This window comes from Bacillus rossius, chromosome 5, assembly GCF_032445375.1.
Source record: "Bacillus rossius redtenbacheri isolate Brsri chromosome 5, Brsri_v3, whole genome shotgun sequence".
NCBI lineage: Eukaryota > Metazoa > Arthropoda > Insecta > Phasmatodea > Bacillidae > Bacillus > Bacillus rossius.
Genome location: NC_086333.1, coordinates 12190185 through 12216383, shown reverse-complemented (window position 1 = coordinate 12216383; position 26199 = coordinate 12190185). Strand labels below are relative to the sequence as shown.

The window sequence follows — 26199 nt, the reverse complement described above, 5'->3', positions numbered from 1 at the left end:
CTGCATTTCACCTCGCTGAGAGAGCAGCTGCTATCACAACAAAGACCAGTGAACGCTTAGGTTCCATCAATTATAAGAGATAAGAGGTAAGAGGTAATTAGTCAGGTGATGCAGCTGCTCAAGTGTTTACTGTGATCCAGTAAGAGGCAGTAAATCCTAGTATCAACGTTCTATGCTATAGTTTTTATTTCCCTCGAAACTCCTGGAGACATAAGGTAATAGAGGTAAAGCATAACAACATGGATTTAAGATAATAATTTTAAGCATAATAAAAAAAATTGGGTACCAATAATAACATACAAAAAGTACCTACCACAATTATTTTTGCAAAATTAAAAACCGACGGTTGGTAAAAGATGTGTTTGTAAAAAAAATTACAATTAGTAATTGATGTAAGAAAGTAAAACAAACTGGCATCTAGTTTCATATTGCTTTTTTTTTTTTATTAAAATTTGTCTTTTACTGTGAGTGAAAAAAAAAATAAGTGTTCTTTTATTTTAAAAAATTTTACCTCCGAAACTAATTTAGTAATATGTAAATTAAATTGTAAAATAATAAACTAAAATTACTTATTTGCGAGATTCTGCCCCTGAGGGGTTAAGTTTAGTTTAAAGAAAAAATGCATATTTGAATTTACTATATCTAAGAATTACAAATCAAGAATGAACAACAAGCAAATAAAAGTTTTTTTGTTTTTTTTTTTCCCCCTCCTTTTCCCCAGTTTCATCTTTTAAGTGTGTGAAAAGGAAGTGAGTTTGGTTTTATCATAAAAATTTCATATCTTCATAACAAATAAAGCCGGATGTAAGAAACATAGCAGAATAACGTAAATGATTAGTTAATTAGAGTACTTTGACCAATTTTTTAATATTCAACCCCAAAGTTGTTTCATAACAATAAATCATAAATCAAAGCAAATTAAGATAAAGAAAGAAACTGAGCATGATTAACATACAAAATTATAATTTGATATATTTTAAACTTTAAAATTTTTCTATGTTCTACCGCGAAAGGGGTGAAAAGGCAGTCAATTTTTTTTTACTATAAAAGTCGTATCTCTGAAGCTAATCAAACAGTTTGTATGTGTGGTATGATTTATAAACATGCAAAATCTACAAACTCTCTTTTACAATTTGCTGAAGTTCTACTTTTTATAAGATGAAATTTTGTAAATACAGTTTTAACATTAAAAAAATATTTTCTGAACAAATCAAACTTAATTTTTAAAAAAATGGAAATGATAAATAAAAATACCTTAAGCTACTTGCTCTTATTCCACCTTCTTCAAAATATTACCTCTTTAAGTTTTAACAGACGTTAGTATTGTTCAAAAAAATAGACAAGTTATAGAATCCATTAAAACAGTATTAGCAAGATGAATATAAGCTCAATATAAATATAAGTTAACTATAATCATTTTCGTGTTCGCATCTGTGGTAAAAATAAAAATTGTGATTAATTTGGTTTTTTATTTTGTTATTGCCATGTTTACTTAGTTCTACAATTTTACATTGGCATCCATGTGGGACAAGAGGAGAAGGATAAAAAATTTGGGGTTTTTATTTAAGTAATACTTAACAAACTAAGAATCAACTAATACAGTGGATAAGAAATTTAATATCTGTATTCTACAATTAAAAAGGATGAATTGTATGGAATATCCTTAAATGGGAGGTATTTGTAATAATATGAAATTAATTAATTATTCTAAGCATACATTTAACCATAATAAATGAAAGTGTTAGTGTAAAAGATGGCATAAACTCAGTTGCAGGGGAAAATATACATTACGGTAAATTAATGAAACATAAGTTGAGCAGGTTACTGTAAAGTAGGGTATCATTAGTCTGTTTTAGACCCAGACTAGAAATAAAGTTAACCAGGTACTGACCCTTATTTCTGATATAAAAGTTTAGAATACAAGAGGTTGTATTGTTTGACTAGCCGACCCTGGGTGCATTAAAATCACCAATTAGCAAATAGTCATCAAGGCACCAAGTTTTTCTTCTAAGGTTTCAAGGTAGGAAAGGAATGTGTCAGGGGGTAGGTAAACATTGCCAAGAGTCAAGTATTTTGTTGGAGTTTTTTTGATTTTTGCCCACACGGCTTCAATACCTGGATAGTAGTCGCATTTGGTTATTGGATGGACTAAAATAAATTATGTACTTTTGTTAGAAGCAATTAGTATACCACCAGCTCTTTTTTACGATGAGAGCAATTCATTTCTATCATTTCTGAAGATTGAAAATCGGTCAATAAAATAATGGAAATTAACACTGTGATCATTAAACCATGTTTCTGTAAGGCCCATAAAGTCATAATCAAAATTTATAAGATTTACAAAAAATTAATTTGACTTGATGAGCAAGCCTCAAACATTTTGGTAAGCAATTGAACACTTGTTGGAACACTCTTCCGAGACAAAATGCACAGAAGAGTAATGCTTCTCCAGGCACCACAGAAGATATCGATGAAGCACTGAGACAAGTCAGGGGTGAAGTAACTCGCTATTTGCCTTAGGGAGCTCGTTTGTTGAAGGAGCGGTAAAATCATTCCATTCTGAGTGGTTTGAGATAAGATCGTTACCTACAATTTTATCCCGGGTGTAACTTGCCATAAAATGGGCTTATCAGACAACCGCTGGGCCAGAACACAATGTTGTTCATTTTGATAAAGTCTTATTCTTGAACCGAGACGTGAAAAGAAGCATACAAGTTCTATTTGTACGTAGTTTTGTTACTTTGACGTGAGTTAAATTTAGTTCCTTGGAGATACATTCAACATTTCATGTTCCTGTACTATGGGATTTAGACATGTGGTGAACAAGGCTTTTATTTTTTGTGTGTCGACTTCACTACAGTTTTTAAGGTAAGATTGTTCCTGATGCCCATTTGCATTGGTTTTTTTTCTGCTCCTGAACACATTTTACTTCAGTGTTAGTTAATGTCTTGGATTTATGTTTGTATTCCATGACTGTAAAACAATCTATAACTTTGTCAGTGTTTTTGATGTTGTTTCCACTGATGACAGCATGCTTTTCATGCTGGAACGTAAGTGGGTCTGAGCTGTTGTTGCTCAAGATTCTAGGGGTTTCAATATTCACGTGGGACCTTATTGCTATTCAAGCCTTTGGCTGATTCCATGACACTTTGACTATAAGATCTTCCACTTTCATTTTGTTGGATTAAAATTTGTTTCAAGTTTCAAAGTTTTCTTGCTTGATTAACTCAGTTTCGGAACGTGAATCTAAGAGTTTTCAGAATAAAGTTTTTTATTTTTGAGGTCGTCAACCTTGGTAAAAAGATACTCAATTTTTACACGATCTTCAATTTTTGAGACTTCAGGTGTGTGAAGTTCTATCAGAGATTGTTCCTGAATAGATGGATGAATGGTTTTCTTAGGTGGTGATTTGAAAATTTTAAGTTGATCAGTCTTTAAAGTTACTTTAGATGAAGCATTATAAGGGGCTTGCTCAAAACTTATAAAATCGAACTGATGCGTTAATGATGATATCTCCAATACACATGGAAGGTTAGATGGATTAGGCTCTAGTTGACCAAGTACAGCACACACGTCCAATTTCTGTGAATGCTTGGCTGCGACTGGTACAACCATTATTAGCTAGCTAATTCTAACAGTAGTTTTGTTATTAAGAAAAGGCATAAATAACTACACACATTTTAGCATTATGTACCAGAGAATCCATCCAGCAGCTCACTTTATTTTCTTGAGGAGTCTTTAAAATTTGGTCACCAGCTTACTAGGCCTGTCGCACCCTACACCTGGCTGGTGAGGCTGCCACCTATAGGCTGCCAAGTGAGCCTGTGGTCCAAGCAGTGTAGCAGCCATTCAAGACGCTTCATCCATGCCTGCTACTGTCTGAACGTGAGCCTTGCCGAAGCCTCACACCAGTAATGGTGGGAGCTGCTATCCCTCCCACCATGCTGAGTCTCCAGTAGTATTCCCTCCACTAGGGACTCAACACCCTCCTACAGGGTCTCCTCCGCCCAAGGACGTTGCACCCTATAGGGAGTCAGGTTATTTACAGCCGCTCGACTCTCTGCGTTGAGTTGCTGGCTGTACAGTCTTCTCCTTTACCGAAGAGGGTTACCCCAGCCAGACAAGGAAGACAAAGGAGAAGATGAGAAGAGCAGATAGATAAAGGAGTGCAGTAGACAGGAGAAGACTGGAATAAAGTGAAGAATGAGGAATGGATGAAGGACAAGGGAAGATGGAGGCATTTTACTTGGCTGACCTGGCCACAGGGAAACTGATAAGATGATGATGATGATGATGATGATGATGATGATGATGATGATGATGATGATGATGATGATGATGATGATGATGATTAATGATGGATGGTGGATGATGATGGATGATGATGATGGATTATGGATAATGATGGTGGATGATAATAGAAGATGGATGTGGATGATCATGATGATGGATGATGATCATCATTATGATTATGGATGATGATCATCATCATTATGATTATGGATGATGATGATCATCATTATGACTATGGATGATCATCATGATGGTCATGATCACGATGATGATGACCAGAGAATATAATTGAACCCTACACCACTCTGTTTGTTGGCAACATGGTAAGCTTGACTCCAAACAGAGAAAATTTGTTTAACTGATGAGTTGTTTTTGCGTTGTCTATGAGATAACTAGCGACAGTAACACACAGCTGAAATGACAGGAACCGGTCTGGCCTGAAAGCAGAAATACACTGTGGCATGCATAGAGGTTAAGACTGCGAACCTTAATGAAGAGCTTCTCTGGGAACGACAGCTGGTTCCAGCGGTACTTGATGGTGTGTTCCAGCAGTTGCAGGCCGAAGTGCTGCACTACGTGTGGGGCATCCGTTTGCTGGGCGAGGAACAGACCACACTGTGCACACAGTGGCGATGTCTCCTTGAAGCGCTCACATGCGGCATACGCCTCTGCACGCTGCTGTTGCACCGCCGCAGGGCTCATGGTCAGCTCCACCGCACGAGCCAGCTCAGCTGCCACTCTGACCACCTCCGGGCTCACTTCCATCGCTCTGCACACGCGGGTGAATCCAGCCACTCAATCTCCGCCATCTACTCATATTTTTGTCATGACAAAGCATACCAACATAATCCCAAGTTTTCACACCTTCATACAGTATGATGAATTTGTATTAATATAACTGTCTCTGTTTTCACTCGGAGGAATGTAGCCATACTTATATATATAATTAACACTCACTTCAATAATACCCCTTAAATAACTAAATATTAAAAATATACACCAAAAAATATATTATTCACAAAAAAAAAGGTTCAGTGTTCTTGGATGCTCTTGTTGATAAAGCACTATTGATAAAGTATTAAAAACAGACAGGATAATACAATAGGGTGGAGAAGGATAGATGTGTACTTGGGATTAATGTGTACTCATAAAAAAAATGTAGGATTATGATAGATAGTGCTACCTAGTTATGAAACATGTAAGCACTGAGTACCTAGAACACTTCTCAGAGGACATTTTGTTCATTCTATTTAGAAGGCTTTTATAACCTTGTTTTATTTCTCAAGTTTGTGGTTTACAGTGAGCTGCATTTTGGAGAACTGTGTTTGGATTGTTGCTAGGTTGCCATTTTCAAATGGAGTTAGTTTTTTTGTGGTGAAATCACTTCAAGGTAAGTAGTTCTGTTTAAGTAGCAAAGGCTTTAAATTACTGTCTATCTTTACTTAATCTTGGGGTACACAATTACCCTACACTTTTTCCTGTTGTGAGGCAATTGTGTACTTTTTTCTGGAGGGGTAAACCTTTACTCCAGTGTTCTTGTGGTTCCTATATTCTTATTTCTTTCTTTCAATTTTAATCCTTAACATGTTTGATTGTTCCCACACCAAGAAACTAATTTTTTTCTTTTAGTTTTCAGTAAGAAGATGCCTCAAAATCCCGTAGGAAAATACATTCAGCGCAAGAATAGCTGTGCGCTATAAGGACTAAGTTCTTGCTTAAATTTGTGCAGGTGTTATGAATTCACATGAATTCACACAGAGCTCAAGGCATTTATGGCATTTCTAAAATGACATTGTATAGTAGGCTTAAGGGTACAAGAGGTCAGAAAAGAATTTTCAGTAAGAGGTTGAGAAACTGCAATCCTTGTAGCTAAAGAATAAAAACTAGCCCTGGCATTAAAAACTATGGAAAGATGGGGTTTTGGTTTATCAAGAAAGGTGTTGGAAGTAGTTCACTTGTACGTGGAATCAAACAATATCAAAACTCTTTACCGTAATAATTACCCTGGTGATGAATGAATCTGAACTTTAAATCTCTGCATGGTTTATCCGTTAAAAAATCTGAACCTCTAGAATGTCTAGAAAAAGAATACAGGCCCATTTGTGGTGGGGAAATATTTTTTATTTGTTGAAAAATGTTCTGGATACCCATAATAGTAGGGGAGCCCAATAGGGGATTTTGGGATTTACTCCAGGGTGGCAGATGAACATAAGGGAGGATACCTTGCATTTTGTTGAGTACCTCCACCATATATAAGCCCTTTATATAGGAGCGTGCGTCTAGGGCAACCCATCAGAATAGTAAAAAAAAATTGATGGTCAGAAATACACAAGTGCGTCAGATTAAGGTAAGGTGGGTTAATTACTAGCTGAAAAGTATGCATTTCAATAATCTGAAGATTTGAGCATAACGTAAGGAAGTGGGAGGATTCACAAACTTGCAAAAAAAAAAAATGAATTCTTGACATTCTCAAGCATGGTTGATTTTTTTTTTTATTTTGAAGGAAATAATGAAAAAATAACAGGAAAAATATCATCTGCCAATTTCCACAAGCCGAAATAACAAAAATTGTCTAAACAAATTAGTGTGTGAAGCTGGGGTAAAGCATGCATTCCCCACTCTACACCTTTCTTTCACTTTTCCCCTATCTCTGACACTCTCGCACCTGGTTCGTTGGTAATCACCTACCAGAAGCCTGTGAAGATGTTGTCATAACACCAGTTATTCTAGGAGATACTTCTGATTTAGGTAGGGGAGAGTGTTGTACCTTTGGACAGTTGTACCTCTGGACAATTTCATTTGAGCCTAAATGAGAGGGAATATTAACTTTTTCTCCCTACTCATGTGTAGTGGTACTATTGACAACCTTTTAGTTGGAGGGAAACTTTTATAAGACAATGATACCTGCTGCTATTTGAAGAACTTTGTTTTACACCATTAAAAGTAAGTTTTTTAGTCAGTCTTTGTTTAATTTTGGTAAGTTTATTTTTCTTACTAATACTTATAACTAGATACCATTACAATTTCTGAAATGTGCTCTTTTCAGCAATACAATGTATTTAGCTGTTTTCCAACCTCAATCTTGGTTAAGATGCCATTTTATTTAATTAGTGCACGTGTTGTACCTCTGGACATTGCTGATGTAGGCTACCTCAGGACAGTGTTCACAGGTACAACAACTTAGCATAAATATTAATTAGGCTGTAATAAAATTAATAAGAGGCATATAGCTTAAAACATAACAAATCATTTTATATAGCCTATCAAGTGTTTGTTCTTTAAAAATAACATACAACTTACGGCCATACATAGTGGTTTTACATAATTTAAAAAATATAAAAACAAATAATGTAAAAATGGATATTGAAGAATCACTGTGTTATTTTAAAACTATTGCAACTTAGTGCTAATACCTAAATTTTGTAGCAGTAAACCCATAAGTTTTTATTATTTTTGCATCCACAATATCAAATTATGGCATGAAAATAAGGTAAAATAAAGCAAAACACAATTTTTTTCATAACATTCCAATATTCTTAAGAGTTATTTGCAACAATTTAAATTACAATTAAGTGTTAATAGTGTTGCCTGAAGAAACAGTCTAATCTAAAGGGTAAAAATAAACGTCACAAAAAATTTAATTTTTGTTCCAGTGCCGAGAAGCAAAACGGGCGTTAAGAGGGTGAAGTTTTCAAAAGAAACTTTAGATGCAGCCATCAAAGCTGTGTTGGGTGGCAAGTCTCTCAGAGATGCTAATATTGAATTTTCCATCAGTAAATCTACTTTGTGGAATTATTTTACATCCCACAAAGCCTCAGGTAACAAAACTGTTGATGTAACTATAGGGAAAAATGATACACAAAAAGTGTTTCCCACGGAGCAAGAAGCATAAATAGTGGCCTACTTAGACACAGCTGCCAGGCTTCATTATGGGCTTTCAAAAGAAGAGGCAAGAATTCTTGCATATGAATATGCTTTGGCAAATAATATTAAATGTCCAGATAAGTGGATGGAAGGAAAAATTGCTGGAAAAGAATGGCTCAGGGTTTTTTTTTGCAAGATGTCCAAGATTGTCAATAAGAAAGCCTGAAGCCACTAGTTTGGCAAGGGCAACCTCTTTTAACAGAGCTAATGTGACAACCTTTTTCAAAAATTATAAAAATGTAGTTAGTCGCCACAATTTTTCCCCTAACAATATTTACAACCTTGATGAAACAGGAAACTCAACTGTTCACACCCCACCAAAAATTATTGCACCAAAAGGCATCAAACAAGTAGGAAGCATGACTTCTGGCGAGCGTGGTGCGAATGTCACTATGATTGCTTGTGTAAATGCTGCGGGTAATCATGTACCACCAATGTTTATTTTTCCCAGAGTCCATTTTAAGCAGCACATGTTGATCGGAGCTCCACTAGGATCAATTGGTGGTGCAAATCAGTCTGGGTGGTAAACAGAAGAGCTGTTTGTACAGTATTTGGATCACTTCATTCAGCATGTAAAGCCATCTACTGCCCATACTAGACAACCACGAGATACACATTTCTATTGTGTCCATTAACAAAGCCAAGGAGTCCAGTGTTGTAATGTTGACCTTCCCACCACATACCTCGCATAAGTTGCAAACTCTAGACAAAACTGTATTTGGACCATACAAAAAGTTTTATAATGTTGCTGTAAATAAATGGATGCTCTCCAATCCTGGCAAACCCCTGTCCATCTACGAAGTAGCCCAGATGTGTGGTAAGGCCTACTTGCAAGCATTTTCTGCAAAAAAACATTGTCAGCGGCTATGAAGTTACTGGGATACACCCACTGAATGAAAATATTTTTGGCGATGAAGAGTATTTACCCTCTAATGTAACGGATAGACCATATGAAAACACTGAAGATGCAAGACTGCTGTGCAGCCAGGACCTTCAACAGTGGGAACTTCAATAGCAGCTAATGGCAATCAAGTTGTGGAAGCTGGACAATCCAGAATATCTCCATATGTGATCAGACCATTTCCTAAGGCTTTGCCACGCAAGAAAACAGGTGGACGGAAAAAAGGAAAATCTATGATCATGACAGACACGCCAGAAAAACTGGCCATTGAAGAAGAAAAATCCAAAACAAAGAACAAGAATAAGAATAAAACAAAAAAACAACAATAAAAGAAGGCAGAAGTCATACCCATTAAAAATAAAGTGAAAAGAAAATGGTTTATTCAAGTTCGGAAGATGACTTCGGCGTAAATGAACAAGATGCAGATTCAGAGAATGAAACATTCAAAAGTCTACTGCAAGACACAGCAAGAGAAGAAGAAATTACAGAAGAAAGGTCATTAGAAGAGAACACAGTGAAAGCAGGAGACTTGGTCTTAGTTAGATTAATAGGAAAGAAAGAGATTTTTTATTATGTGGCTGAAATAAGTAATGTCGTTAACAATTCAGAATATCAAGTGAAATATCTAAAGAGTGTAGAGAAAACTAATAAGTTTAAGAGAGAAAATGAAGACAATTTTGATATTGTTGAGGGTGATATAGAGAAAAAAACTCCCCCAACCTACTGCAGTTGGAGGTTCTGAAAGACAAATTTCACTCTTGTCATTCAGTGTTGATTTTAGTTCAATTAAGAGTGAGCGACAGGCCGGAGACGGAAGGAGGAAATGACAAAATCGAGGAGGAGCCACGGAGGTCATGTAAAAGCCTTGCAAGAAGTTCCAGCATATCCTCATAGAGCGCATTGCAGTAGCTAGGTAGCTGCTGTCAATCAAGCATGATTAGCTGCCGCCACTGTGTCTGGCTAGAGCGGTTGGGGTTCGGTTGGGCTGTTATGAAGAGCCAAACAGGAAGGGGGGAGGGGGGAGCGATCTCATCCTGTGATGTAGCTGGGATGTGTAAGGCGCAAGGAGTGTATGCGCGTCCGCTATTTTTGATCGTCAGTTGCTAGCGCGTGCAGTATGGCATATTAACGAGGAGTGATAACTGACCAAATATAATCTGCCATGTTCCTGGCAGCGTAGCGGCTCTAGATTGTTACGTATTCAACTATATGCCCTCACCACTGACCTACACAGTACACCTACCCACTCTTTGTACAATGGCTGTTACCTTGATGATGGAGATTACAATTTCTGGCGAAAGAGTAGCAAGATTAACAACATTAACACTGCATTAATCTTTAAGTTGAGTCACTTCAATACATTACGTAAACAGCACTGTAATAATATAACTTTATCATGTCACGAAGATTAAAAAATATAAGAACTAGTGGAACGCTAGCTTTTTTGAACTGAAATAACTTTGGTAAGCAAGCATTTTAAGAACTTTTGTCTTTAACTTCCATTACGTAATTCTCCATGATGCTTTTAAATGCTTGTTTCTGAAAAGTTTTAATTTACAATACAGTACTTTATGACTTAAATTCAGTCAGACATCTAAGTCTGTTTTAATATGATAACGGTAGTGTGCATATTAAAACAGACTTAGATGTCTGACTGAATTTAAGTCTGCAAAGTACTGTATTGTAAATTAAAACTTTTCAGAAACAAGCATTTAAAAGCATCATGGAGAATTACGTAACGTAAGTTAAAGACAAAAGTTCTTAAAATGCTTGCTTACCACTGTTATTTCAGTTCATATTAATGAACGGCCAGACAGAACTATGAAAGCATCCTTTGCAGTCACTGCCGCAAGTTATTTGTCAAGTAGACTGTGAGTTCTGCATATGTATTTAAATCTCATTTTGTCAACTTATTAAAGGAAGGTGAATTATTTTATTGTGACAATGAATAAGTGCAATGTTGCAAGTATAAGTTCAAGGCAAGGAAATGGTAAACACTGCATCAAACACAATCATAATAACACAAAATGGTTAATCGGGACATGACTAAGCTTCGAGGTGGGGCTAATAGTACAATATCGACCAACTTAGCAGCTTGGTACGCTGTTGATCATATGTAACATTGATAATATTTACTCAGACACTGAACTGTTTATTAGTGCTACATTCGTTTAGTTACAAATTATTTATTGGTTGCCGCAAAAAAAAATCTTTTCCCACAAAATGTATTTTCCTCAATATAATAACTGTAATGCAAAGGGGCCGATTTATAATTATGCCATCAAAAGCTGGCTTCATTACGTGGAAGTAAATACTACTTTACAAAAATAACGGACGCGAGCGTGATAGCAACGTTTATTAAACATCAATACGATATTCACCCATATAAACTGTCTAAAACTTGGGTCCGATTGGAACAATATTTTTCAGAGTGAAAATTTGTACAAACATAGTCATAGCCTCGATTGTATACACATAGTTGTTATACATTCTTTGAAAGTTTGATGCAATGGAGAATTTTGATTTAGTGAAGTAATTTGTACATACCCCAATGCAGTTTTGAGCTGGTAGTCATGTATTAATATAAATAAATAAAATATTAAAAACAGAAATATAATTTCTAAAGAAAAACAAGACAGAGTCAGATGTATTCGAACACAGTCTGAACCAGCAAGGAAAATAAAAATAAATATGGACCATACAACGAAAACATCAGACAAAATATTTAACCTCAAAAAAACTAGACAGCACAAGAATTCCGTGAAAGGAACTTAGTCAAGAAAAATAATGTATTGAACACAGACGAACATAGTGGACATACAGTGAGACAGATTGGATGCAGGCAGACAGAAAAACTGACAACACAGCAAACACATAAACACAACGATGAAAAAAACAAATACTATGGACAACACGACGACAGCACTAACAAACACAGAAGTTTTTCAATGACAGTAGTTGCGACGTTTCGGGAACTGACATCTGTTCCCGCCATCAGGCACAAACAGACTGTTTGTGCCTGATGTCATTGAAAAACTTCTGTGTTCGTTAGTGCTATCGTCGTTGTGTTGTTCACAGAATATTTTATTTTCATCGTTGTGTTTATGTGTTTGCTGCGTTGTCCAGTTTATCTGTCTGCTTGCATCCAATCTGTCTCACTGTATGTCCACTATGTTCGTCTGTGTTTAATACATTATTTTTCTTGACTAAGTTCCTTTCACGGAATTATTGTGCTGTCTAGTTTTTTTGAGGTTAAATATTTGGTCTGTGACGTTTTCGTTCTATTGTCCATATTTATTTTTTATTTTCTTTGCTGTTTCAGACTGTGTTCGAATACATCTGACTCGGTCTTGTTTTTCTTTGGAAATTATTTTTTGTTTTTAATATTTTATTTATTTGGTTTTCAAAAGTTTTTACATGAGTAACAGTTCAAAACAGAAATGGCGTATGTCCAAAATATTTCACTAAATCATGGTTGTTATAGTAGTATTACAACCAGGCACAGTAAGACACTCACATCCGCGCTTATTGTATATTGTAATTTTTATGCTATTGTAAAAAAGGTTTTTTATTTTGTACATTTTATGCTAATTCTGTTAAATATTTTCGTCTTGGTGCTTATTGTTCATTTGTTCTGGGGTATGTTTAGTTAGCAGTGTAAAGATTAATATAGAGAAAGTGTTTTGTGGTTTGAATCTTCATAGAGACGCAGTTTCTTTAAAGTTAACTAGGGTCTATTTTCTTTAAAATTCCATTAACGTATTTTTAGTAAATAACCAGATATATTAAAAAAAATTTTAATTGTAATTTTTGTAATTTAAATTGTTGCAGTGTTATTTGAAATCCGTGTACTTCGCCAGTGTTCAGGCCATATGCACTCATTTCAGATGAAAACCAAGATAAAAATTTTTCTCCAAATAAATGACAAACTGTCAAAATTAATAGTGAAGTTAGGATGATTATATAAAACAATAGAGACTTCAGTAACACGTGCATTACAACTATGCCATAATAACAACTTCCGTGACATCACATGTGGGGTATTAATTTTACGAAAATACAGCAGTACGCATTCAGAAATGTTAATAAATTTAACTAAAATACACGTTGTACACTAAAATAGTTGCAGCAAAGTCTTAGCATCGCTAACGAAGTGCCTATTTAGTTACGAGCAGTTTTCTGGGCACAGGAGTTGTACATTTCATTTTAAGTACTTATTTATGAAACGGCTATGCAAGTAATGATTAGGCCCATTTAACCATGACACACAAACGTATACGTATCACGAAAAGGGAAACGTAAGACACTCTAAGTTTGTTCTACATTCACACGTAAGTGTACACATATTCACATCTGCAAGCATAAGAGAGATGGAGAAATGGGCAATGCCGAACTCTTGTGCATACGTTCTTCCATGCAGCTAATAGCAATGCACTATTCTATCACTACATATACCATGTTGAGGGCGTACCGGTGTTAAGGTTTGAATACTGGTGGAAAATAATGGGCGCCACCACGTGAGTGGGCACGTGGACCCGACTTGAAACTCTAACTCAGGGCATTACGTGGCCCGTGTGCGGCGAGATATTAGCCCTCCTGATTTTTAACACAACACTTGTTCCTAACCAAGCCCGCTCTCAGCGTTGGGCACGCTTCTAATTACAGCAGTGGGCTCTTAGGGCGTCCCACACGCCGCTGACCAGGTTAAGGACCCACGTGGCCCCCCGAACACAAAGACACGTGACTCAATTAAGTTGGTTTTTATTTACTCACGTTACACGCCCTTACACAATCCTTCTGTGATACTGTTATAAAACGCCCGAGGCACGAATCGAATTAGGTGAGGAGGCGAACCACGCACGTGGTCGCCTCAAGCCGTTACTTAATACACAGATCACCAAAAACTCCGGAGAGTAAAGAATTATTAATTAAGCAGTCTCTCCGACCGAGAGAGGCCCCGAGGATATAAAGAAAACGTTTTAGATAAATTACTTAACAGAACTACTTCTCGGTGAAACAACGGTGATGTCCTGGGGGTGTTTGCCGAGACGTCCGCTCTCGGCCGGTTGAAGAAGGAGACTGGGCGGAGACAAGGGCTTGCGGAAGACAACATGGCTCCCTTCGCGCCGAACACAATTACCGTTAACATCTTAGTTATTGCATGCTCCGGGTTATTATTGAAAATAACATGAACTCTTTATAAAAATTAGTACATCACATCCATGAACAGACTGTCTGTAATTATTACTTATATGGTAGAAAATGGTTTAAATCAAGTTACATGCTAGTTCCTCCATCGCCCGCTAGGGAGCATCCTTGTCCGTGCTTGCACGTATTTTATTACAAAACATCATAATTTAATTAAACAAAAGACACTCGCATACATAGCCGTCATTACACTATTTCGGGGCGAAAAGAAAAGGATTAAAATAATTATTAAGACATATTAGGGGTGCGGCGCACTGCAGCTAAGCACCCTCTTGCTGTAGTTTGTGGCGCGCAGTTTGAATCTCACATGGCTACGTACGTCACGATACAAATTCCGGGTAGGAAAGGTGGTGGGAAAGGGAACGGAGGATGATCAGGCTCGTGGGGCAAAGCCCCGGCTGACGTCAATGTACATGTCCATTTTATTCTTGTTTTTGAATAGTCATGTTAGGGTCCGCAGCGGTCGAGGGGTCAGACCCCTCGTCTCCCACCAAAGCGATCTGGGTTCGATCCCAGCGAGGCATAAGCTCGGAATTTCGCATGTAGGAATCGTTCTGATTTTGTGGTTGGCGGGGTTTCTCGGGCCCGTTTCCACCGTCCCGCTCATTCAAACGCTTCGCCATTGCATGGCTTCATTGCTTATCATCCCTTAGGGCACGCAGATGCCTACAGGCGCCCAATAACAAGTCTGCACTCAGGGTACGATACCCTACCCTCAGGTACCTTCCTCATACAATATTTATGTATTTGTAGTTGTTTCCGCTTTATTATTTAAGACTTCATTTCTTCTGTCTGGAATATCAAGAAAGTCTAGTTTGGTGTACACATCTCTTTCGGGAACACCAGTTTTGAACGGCCATAAAAGGCTGGGTAACGACGATGGCTCAAGTGAAAAAAAAAAACCAATGTCAATAAACAAACAGAAGTATATTTGTGGCACACTTTTACCGAATGGAAATATTCTGTTTTAGAGCTAGATTAAGCGCGAAATTCCAACAAGTAACATGTCTGTTAAACTACATACATGTGACTTTAAAACCGGTGGATATAGCAATGATTTTATGAAATCTAGGTTTTTTACCTTGTTTGTTATGTGCTAATTCACACAATTTTACGTTTTGATACAGTGTGACATATAAAACTTATTTCTTTAAAACCAAAAGTGACATTTCAGTATATTGATAAATTTACCGTGAAATACAGACAAGTTAATTTTTTAAGTTTTATCAAAACAAAACCGAATGTGTTGTGTATAAATGCATTCCGAGATGTACAAATTACAGTAAGTGATTATTCATAAATTAGCGTATGTGTGGTACGATATTTGACATATATTTTTTTAAGTGCCCAGACGCGCGAGACTAACAAGCACCCAATCAGTTACGTGAATACGAGATGCAGTGATATGCAATACAACCAGTCACGAAATATATTCGCGAAATTCAGGTGTCTCTAATTATAAGCCGTTTGACTAGTTAAATGCATCAAACAGAAGTCATCATGCACAATTCAATGTTAACTAAACATAAAAACCTATGCATGTTTAAAATTTCATGTTTGAGCTTGTTTACAATGATGTTGCGTGACGTCAGTATTTATTATGCTTATTGTGAGGCATTTGACACGCCTCAGCATTTATCCTTGCTTACTTAAATTTATATTATGAAATTTCCTTTAACTGGTTTGTTAATTTTGTTTGCTCTAATGCTTGATTATGGATACGCCTTTTTTTTTGTCTTGCCTAAAACGCCCTGTAATGTTCCTCAACGGAACGGACAGTAGCGCTCAGCTGTTTTTTGTTTCTACGCGTGGTCACCGCACTGCGCGCTGGTCGGCCTGACGTCACAAGAGGCGTGCTCGAGCCCGCGACGGCGGCCGGCGAGTCATTACAAAGCGAGCGGCTGGCGGCGCGCACATTTACTTGCTGAAGGAAGAATATTTGGCTGGATCTCGGCTATGGAGAGACGGGGTCGCATTCGCCAACGCCACGAGGAGAGGCCAGCCCGGGCGGCCCTTGGCGAAATTGCATTCTAAAAGTAAGTCTCGACGCACCATTCAATATCAACCGAGCACCGGGTTGAGTTTTTGTGAAACTAACTGAGTGACAATAGTGGCTGTGTCCGCGATTTTTTTAGACAGATTCTCCAAATTATTATAAATAGTTAACTCCACGAACTAAAACTTTACGTAACTGGTATTGGCGTAAAGAAGTACGAACTAAATGTTCATGTAACTTTGGTTTGAATCGAAGTGAGTTTTAAACTTTTTTACGGCATGGTTCCTGAACGAAGCTGACATGGGGGTGGGCACTGCCTACTGCAACGCCCATTCAGACCCAATTTGACAAGCTTAGCTCTATGAAAGGGGACGTGCGGAGCAAATTAAAGACAGCTAAATAATGCGTGGTCTACGGTGACGTTTCACAACGTTTAGGAGGAAATAAAGAAAAATAAAAATTAATAAAAAAGATAGCGGACTGAGTAACTCTAGTATGGTAGTATGATGAGTATAGTTGTTCAATATAGCTTTTGTTAATATGGTTCTTATCACTTGTAAAATCTTTATTTGTTAAATGATTGGTAATTTAAGAATATGTTGTATCAGTATTATTATAATTTTTGCATTTTGTTTTAAAGAAAGGTCACGACCTGCAATTAATATAAACTTGTATGTACAGTACCCAGCCTATGTCATGTTGCGAATTCGGAAAGATTAAATATGAGCAAGGCAGTGTTGCATTATTTTATTTCTAACGTCATCCTGTCCTGCTTAGGGAACGTAGTTTTTGTTGGTTTATAGTTTATTGGTGACTGCGTACTTGGGCTCGTAATTCAAGTGCCTCTAGTAAGGCCTCAATTGGCGCAAGTATTCTTATGTTTCCGTGAAATCCGTACACTGTAGAATGAGCTGACGGAGTACCATAAATGGTCGTCTTGCGTTTACGAGATGCGTTTACGTTTGATTACGTTTCCATGTCATTACATAATGGGCCTTAATGATAACAAGGTGTACTGTCACTGGCCATGAAGGCGTATTCAGAGTAGGGAGGCAGATGTGTGAGATAAACCAAATTGTAAGTGAACACGGAAAAATAAGGTAAAGTTAATAAAAATTAATGTTAAAGAATTCAATATGATTACTAATTACATCTTTGAACATAGAAGCTGTTGATGCAAGTTTCTTTCGGCTGGCACAAGGAACTTGAACGACAGCACTGATATACTCTGCACTTCCATGGTTCAGTGGTCAGAAAAAGGCAGGTAACAATGCACTGCCCCCTTTCCTGATCTTGAAGAGAGATAAGCGGCTTAGCGCGGTCTCGCCAGTCCCCACTACGAGCAGGTAGTACCTGGTTCAGGGAAGTTCCCGCTGCTCAATCCTTAGCAGCACTGTTCAGCGCTCTTCAGCGCGTATTATTTTTAAACAACTGCGTGTAAAATTCCAAAAACAACGCGAAATTGGACTTTCAACAAACCTTCGATTAGAGTTACCAGGCAGTGCACAGACATATGTTAGGTACCAAACGATGCAGTATTCTTTCTACTGTATGTAGTTTAACTTCCATTTTGATTCGTCGAATACAAACTTAGGTGGAAATAGTTTCACAGACGTCTGCACTCGCTACGTGTGAAAAATTGGTAATATTAGCTGATCATCGTTTGGCTTTCCCAGATATAGCTCTGACATATTTTAGCCTTAACAAATATCCATGGTGCTTTGTCTCTATAAGGGCTTCACCCCATCTCTTTACAATATGTTAGTGACGTGAAAGAGACAATTTCATAAAAGACTGCACTTCTACATTATACAGAGATTTATAATTTAATTATTTTATGATAGAATTATTGCGCCTATTAATACGAAATTTTATTTTAGTATACAAGAAGGTTACATGCATATATAGTTAATGCGTCAGACACGAGACTTTTTAAAATTCTGTATAAAACTGCTTTAAATTATTAAAACTTAAGGTTTAATATCTCAATTAAAATGTTATGAAAAATTTTTAAACTACCTACAGACAACAACAGTAGCTAAATAAAACTTTTGACAAAATTTCATTCCAATCTGCAGCAAAAAATTTCACTAACGCTAACTCTTATTGTACATTAAGTTAGTAAGATATTGTTTAATGTTTTGGCCTACTAATTGCCTAACATGTGATCTTTTTAAAGATTCCTTACTTTTTTTAACTTACCTGTTAATACCATTAGATTACTTTAAGTAAAATTAGGTTATTCATTTAAAGTTTTTATTTAGGGAATACTAATTGAAAATCTTAAGTCCAAAGGTACAATACAAATGTCCAAAGGTACATGTATATAATGTACCTACCTCTGGACACATTGCACCTTTTTTTGTTTGTCTTAGAAAAAGGTAAAATTTTAAGAGATAAGTTTTGGGGAAAAAATATGTTTTAACCTATGAAAAACAACAATTATTAGACTGTAATCAGAATTAAAGTATTGTAAAAAACCTTGTGGAAAAAATGTTTTTTTTCTGAAAATTGTCCATAGGTACAACACTCTCCCCTATATTTCTTTTCAATACTTGAATAACACACTTTTCATGGAATAAATAAAATATTGTTAAGTGTTATAATGATTTCTTGTTACAAATATGGAAAACGCAGTTAATATCAACGGCCCAATTGAATCAGAAATTTGCAGTACGACGATAACTCCTCAGATGACGACGAAGATTGAAAAAAATATATATTTTCAACAATTATAATTTATGTAAATTTTTTAATCTGAATAAATTTTATTTCTAAATATTTACTTAATTTTATGTGCTTTTATTTGATACATTTAATGGTTATTGAAAAGAAAAAAAATTAATAAAAAAAATTCTAGCTGTTATATTAAGAATTCCCCTCTAAATAATAGTCAGATTTTAGGCTAGCACAACTGGGACATTTAGCTGAATTGTCTGTATAAAAATCTGACATGCTCAAGTATTTCAACTAGGCAATTTTTTTTTTGCATTTTCAAATATTCACTACGAGTTTGCGTCACTTCCGAATCGTAAGTTTTTTGAACGGGAGCATTTTTAGGGTTCACTTAACATCCCCTCTGAATATCTGACGTGCTCGAATATTTCTCCCCCTCCCCCCCCCCCCCCAATTTTCTACCCTTCTGGATAGTCGCCCCTACCACGCAAGCCGGCAGATTAGTATAATTTTTGATATCAGATACCTTGGGGCACCTAAACTAACAATATCTGACACGCTCAAGTATTTATATGTGATGATTTATTTTTATATTTTTGAAAACCTGTAGACACTTCCCCTACCGCTGAAAGAGAAAACATTACCTATATAACATTTTATTCTTCCTATCATCTAATCTTCAAAATCCAAGAGGTCCCCACGACGCTCGAGCAAATCCCCATATAGCCTCATGGGCTCCCCTACTATAAGCTTCATTACAAGCCCCACCTTATAAGGAATTTGCTCTGACCCTTCACGCATTAAAGTTGTCGGTGCTGAAAACACACCATCATCCTGCATTACAAGCGGAGGGTGCAAAAAAATCTACTGTAACAGCAACATGTAGTGCATCAGGAAAGAAGGCTCCTCCCCTCATAATATTTAAAGCGAAAAAAACCTTCAGATGATTGGTTAGCTCCAGCAGGATCAGGATATCCAGGGACTTTGTTGCAATGGATGTATGGATAACAATGAAAATATTACAAAATTATTTTCAAAAGCAGTTCCTGCACTGGGGCCTGAGTGATCAGCTCGAGTAATTTTTGATGGCCATTCCACACACATTTGTCCCAAAGTGTGGTAAGGGAGGCTCTGAAAGAAAATGTTGTGATTCTCAGACTCCCTCCCCACATGATGCATCTTCTGTAGCCATTAGACAAGGCTCTATTTCAATCCCTGAAGCCTAACTGGGATGAAAAACGTGTCACTTGGGAAAGAACAAATCATGGGTCGAAAGTAACCAAACGAGAGTTTTCTAGAATGTTGGGCCAAGCATGGATAGAAATGCCCTGAGGATGTATTAAAACATGGATTTTGAGGTGGTATTCATCCTTTCCACCAGGATCTCTGGAAAGATTTGACCGCCATCAGTAAACTTTACAAGAAAACATTTCAGATCCCCTCGCTTCCACCTCGACACAACATATGCCACATGCTGAAATTTATTTCATCTTTAACTCACCAAGAAAATGCAATCTTGGTTTCTTACCCATGAAAAAGTTCTTCCTCATTGGCTGATTCTGTCCCTACTCAACAAGACTGTTCAACTAGCAGCAAAAAGAGTTTTGAAGATCTTAATATGGTGAAACATACTCCAAGGGAAACCTCCATAAAAAACTAAAAACAAAGGGATTCCAAAAATCAGTTCATAGGTATATATTTGTAATTATAGCACCAATTTAACATGCAAAAACCAAACTACTGTACTTAAGCATGCCTTTCCTATAAAAAAAAAAAATTATTGAAAAGTGTTAATTTTTAGTTTTTTTACATTAGCTTTGATAATTATGTACAAGGCATTCTGATATTTTAGGTATTTTACAGTTTTGAAATATTGGTAAAGTTAGGTTAGCTACATTTCAAACTCTGTTCAATCATGTGAACAGTTGGTTAAGATTGGTTAGCATTTACTAAAATACTGTACAAATATGTGTGAAATTATTCTGGTTAGGTTATCAACATTTAAAGTACTATAAATTGGTTTTAACGGTTGGTTAGGTTAGCCCCAATTAAACTACAACATTTTTGAAACTAATACTACTAAAAAATGAACCACTATCAGAACAAATTTTTTTCTTGGCTGAGCTCTTACTCTAGGAGATAACCCAACTATCAAAGACTACAAACATTCATTGTTACAACATATTGCATTTATAAAATATATTTTAATACTTAATTATTGCGATTTTTTATTAACAATTAATAGGTAGTATATATTTCATTGAATCTGTGCAAAACTTACTAACGCACGTCCAAAGAATTACGAATATGTGCTCCTTGCTGGTATGCATTTCATCAATAATCAGCCCCACGATAAAAGTTGGTCAATGAAAATACATAATTGAAAGCACCACATGGCAACACCAAACAAGTCCATACCATAATGGGATGCCGGTTAATTGAAAGGTACTCTAGTAGATTTGCATTATAGGTTAAATTATTTAAGTATACTAAGTGTATTTAAATTCATTTCCATAAAAATTATTTGATCACTATAATATCAAAACACAAAATTACATCTAAACATTAAAAATTACAACACTGTCATAACCCACCGGTATCTTTAAAGAAAGTAACACCAGTCAATCAGCACACCATAAAGACATGAGATAACTAAAAAAATGCAATGAGAGAAAAGAGTTCAAACAAAATCTACGTATGTTAAGGGTGTTATCTAAACATTCTTAATTTTTGCAACAACACACGAAAATAATCATGCCGTCTAGTTTTTCATAGCAACGACCATTGATAAGGTTAGTATAGAACACAACCACAAGAAAAAAAGGTGTTGACAGCGAATGCAACGCTAACAGTACCTGGAAGAAGAACTAATTTCAATTTTATGGCATGATAATTAAAAAGTCACATTATAAACATATATCTATTAGCTCGTTGCTCTACAACAGTTATTAAATAAACAGAATCCAGAACATGCTCCTTCGATATATTATTGACTTTCATTACAACTTACATTGTGTTTACAATTATAGGACAATGAAGCTGCAAGAAAATGGACAATTCCAATATAAACAATTCAACAGTTACGAAAAAATTAAAATTTAATCGAAATTGTATTATTTAAGTTAAATAAACTTTTTGTTCCTTGAATTTTAATTTATAAACAATCTGGACTCCTGCATTTTCACTCCACACTGATATACAATTGTGTCCATTCTACATTAAATAAGCATTGTTAGTTTGAACTATATAATGGACAGTTACTCTTTTCCCCTTTTAAATTTAGAATACTGATGCACAAACTAATAAAACATATAAGCATCTATTGTTTTGTTCTAAATATCATAATTATAATATATTACATTTCTCTACGATTTAAAAATCTACATCATGTTAAATTTGTCGTCAGCTGGCCGACTTGCCCCTGAATGATAGTATTTAGCCGGCTACTCAGTGTTCCGTAGAGGGGGGTTCGGGCCGCGTGGCCAATGGACTTAGTCACCAGGATACAATTGACACACTTGAAGACAGTTTCCAGGTTTTTTATATACGGTAAATCAAACCATTTACAAGGGGCTGCGACGTTTCCGCCTGTGACTGATTCTGTAGGGCGAAGCCCGGTTCCTCGCACTGATACTTTATGGGACAAAAAACGTGACGTCCTGTTCGTGACGAGCAATACCCGCGCCGCTAAGACTTGAATTTATGAGACTCGCCCCTTAAGCTGAATGACTGACCAGACAACATGGTGCCCGGGAGGGCCTGTAAATTACCGTACAAGCAATGGTGAATATCCAGTCCGCAAAAAGAACTCCGCGACTCGTAAACGACCGGAGAAAATACGCACGCGAGAGAAGTGACTGAATGCAAACCGCGACTGAGTGACGAGGTGACACACTCGCCTAAATGACAACACGACTGTAAGATAGGAATTACTTCCTCTCCGCAAGGCCTGAACTCCAGCAAGACACCGCACCCGTTCTCACCGTCTTGGAGCGATCTCGCAGACACGTACGCTGTCTCCAGCGCCCAGCTGCCGACTGCCTGCCTCCCCGCCTCGCGCGACCGAGCGCCCGCGTCCCTCCCCTCCCAGCGAGCCCGCGGAACACGCTGATTGGTCACAGGTGGAAGCCACGGCTTTGGCGCCCGGTGAACAATCACAACTTATTACACATTACACTTCAAATAATAAAATTAACACATTACAGTAAAGGATGTTAAAAAATATTTACAACAATTCGTCCCGTCCGGTTCTTAAGTATTTACATTAATTTTCCACTGGCGCGTGAACCTCTCTTCCCTCCCCTGCCCTAGCTGCACAGCGCTATCGTTGCACACGCAACACAGGGCAGGAGAAGGCGTTGGCATGGCATAACGGGCTGTGAGAGCTGGGTCGACAATTGGGTCGACGTCAAATTAAATTATTATGATTTTAAAAATTAGAAAACCAGTTCTAACAATAATTAATAACACATAATTAGCTTAGAATAAAATATTTTAACTTTAAGGCAACAATGGATCCATAAAATTGGTCAGGGGAAGGCCAAATGAAATTTTCTAATACCATTTTAATACATTTAGAAATGAAATATTTTGTACATTTTATTTTTGGTTCAAAAAGTCCTGTTACCTGTACCAATGCAGTAAAATAATACTTGAATGAGTTTGGTAAACAATGATAATGATTTACAAGAAAATAAAATAAAAATTAATTATAGTTTAGGGAGAAGCCATGCACATATGGCCAATCCTCTAGATCTGAAAGGAACTTTAGATGATAATAAAATACCTGGATACCTGTACTTGTATGTTGTATTAGAAAAAAACATATGCAGCTTACCATGTAAAAACGAAAGTTTTTCTAAAATTATGATGACATCAGTCGTAATCCTCCCAGTCGCTAGGGTCGCTGTGCCCGTCGCTGTTCCATTTGCCCATGTGCACCGTGAGTGAGTGGCAGTGCAGCGAATGCACCCAAGTGCAACAGCGAGTGTGTTGAGTGGCCCAAGGGACAATGGTGCTGGCAACCTGAATTTAATTAACAGAAGTGTATCCTTAACACATGCTGGGCACTATTTGTATATACATGTATAACTTTGCAATCAATCAATTTTTATCAATATGTGCCTTGTTATTATACCATTGTTTGAATAAACACCTTTTCTTGTTATATGTCGAAGTGCTCAGTCCTGCTCGCATACTGCACTGTCACAATTCGAACATGCCGTACAGAGGTCTGTGAAAGCCCGAAGAGGACCAGACAATTAGTTTTCAGATCCTATCCATGTACACCTGCTTTCCAAGGAGAACCTTGCCATGCGCAGTTTCAGTACAGGACCTAGTGAGTGTTAAAGTAGTGAGTGTTAAAGTAGTGAACGTTGACAGTAGTATAGAATAGGGCAAGCTGGGACAGGGTCCAGGGTGAGGAGCGAGGAGCTGACCGAGCTCTGAGGTCACGTCCATCTCTGACGTCACGGCGGCCATCTTGGAGGAGTGTAACTGGACATAGCGTAATGGGACAAGTTTGACCTTGACCTTTGACCCTCAAAATTCGCCAAAATTGGGCAAAAATTACCCAAAATTCCTCAAAATTTCCATTTCTGTGGAAAAAAATTCCGCCAAAAAATCTCAAATAATTCCACAATCCAAAAATTAGGATTACGAAAATCCTCAAAAGTCGTTTTGTCCTAGAAAGAACCCAAATTCCTAAAAGAGGCTTAAGCATCCTTGTCTACAGCCTCCGATAAGCCTCTGACGTCATATTGGATTGTGACGTCACGGCGGCCATCTTGGATGGTTGTGACCTTGACCTTTGACCTTGACCCCGGCGGCCATTTTGGATCCGCCATCTTGGATCCGCCATTTTGGATGACGTCATTGTGTTCTCGGAAATTCCGACATTGTGTTGTCCGCCATATTGGAAAATGAAGGCACCGTTGCAATTTCCGTTACGGCCGCCATCTTTAACTTTTTTATTTATTATCCGATTTTAATGAATTTTTTTTTAAAATTATAAAAAAAATTAAATAATAAAAATTTAATAAAAAATATTTAAAAATCATACATTAACAACACGGAGTTCGGAGTCCTTGGTTTGAACCCGATGGATACAAAAAAAAAATGGCGACCGATCCTTCCCTCACAGTGGACGCTGGCATACTGACTCCCACCACTTTTTCCAAAGAATATATCGTCACCTAGTATGACGTCATTTACGCCATCTTGAAATTTGGACGCCATCTTGAAAATCTTTATTTATTATCCGATTTTAATGAAAAAAATTCCAAAATTCATCAAAAAATTAACATATTTGAATTCTGTTTGATTATATCGATGTACGTCCTTGGTTCGATTCCCGGCGAGAGTAAACGGTCGATCCTTCCTCCATGAAAGCTACCTAGACTGATCTACCACCACCCGTACCAAGGTATATATCATCAACTGGTATGACATCATGTCCGCCATCTTGTCTTCATCCGCTGGAGACCACCATCTTGTTTTCGTCTGCTAGAGTGTGTCGATACCATGTAGTATAATTATCTGGTCACCATACTTGTGTCCTCAACTGTTGACATTGAACATTGACCTTGACCTTGAAATTTGACCTTGACCTTGAAATTTGACCTTGACCTTGAAATTTGACCTTGACCTTGGAATTTGACCTTGACCTTGAAATTTGACATTGAACTTGAAATTTGACCTTGACCTTGAAATTTGACCTTGACCTTGAAATTTGACTTTGTCCTGGAAATTTGACTTTGTCCTTGTCGACCATCATGGATTCGACATTTTATGTTCAGTACATGCTACCAGGAGCGACCACCTGCTGGAGTACATCTTGTGCGTGTACTCGTATTATAGAGTACATTTACATCTGGTTAATTTTATTCTAACCTGCTACAGTGCAGTAATCATTTATTACCGAGGTGCCCCCGCCATCTTGAAATTCGACCGCCATCTTAAATCATGTAATAATGTAGCTAGAAAAGCGGGAAAAAATCCAAAATTCATTAAATAAATCACTCATTAACTTACATATCGATTCGATCCGCTCCAGTCCTTGGTTCGATCCTCGATCGATGCAAAACATTTAATTTTATGAAAAAAAATAATAATTCCAATAAACCATGTTCAACATTCTTAAAGAGACTTTAAATCATCTACTACCATCATCCTATAAGCCATCAAGACCGCCATATTGGAA

General features: G+C 36.9%; 1 protein-coding gene across 1 annotated transcript in view; it reads right to left on the bottom strand.

Moving 5' to 3' along the window:
• The window catches only part of LOC134531594 (exportin-5), a 298110-nt gene extending 276323 nt beyond the window's left edge, over positions 1 to 21787 (bottom strand). Inside the window, exons 1-2 of the mRNA XM_063367321.1 lie at positions 21593 to 21787; positions 4780 to 5062 (exon numbers count right to left, since the gene is read on the bottom strand). Of these exons, the coding sequence (XP_063223391.1) occupies positions 4780 to 5058 (279 nt within the window). The 5' untranslated portion in view covers positions 5059 to 5062; positions 21593 to 21787. The remainder of the gene's footprint in view (positions 1 to 4779; positions 5063 to 21592) is intronic.
• Positions 21788 to 26199: the final 4412 nt, after the last annotated feature.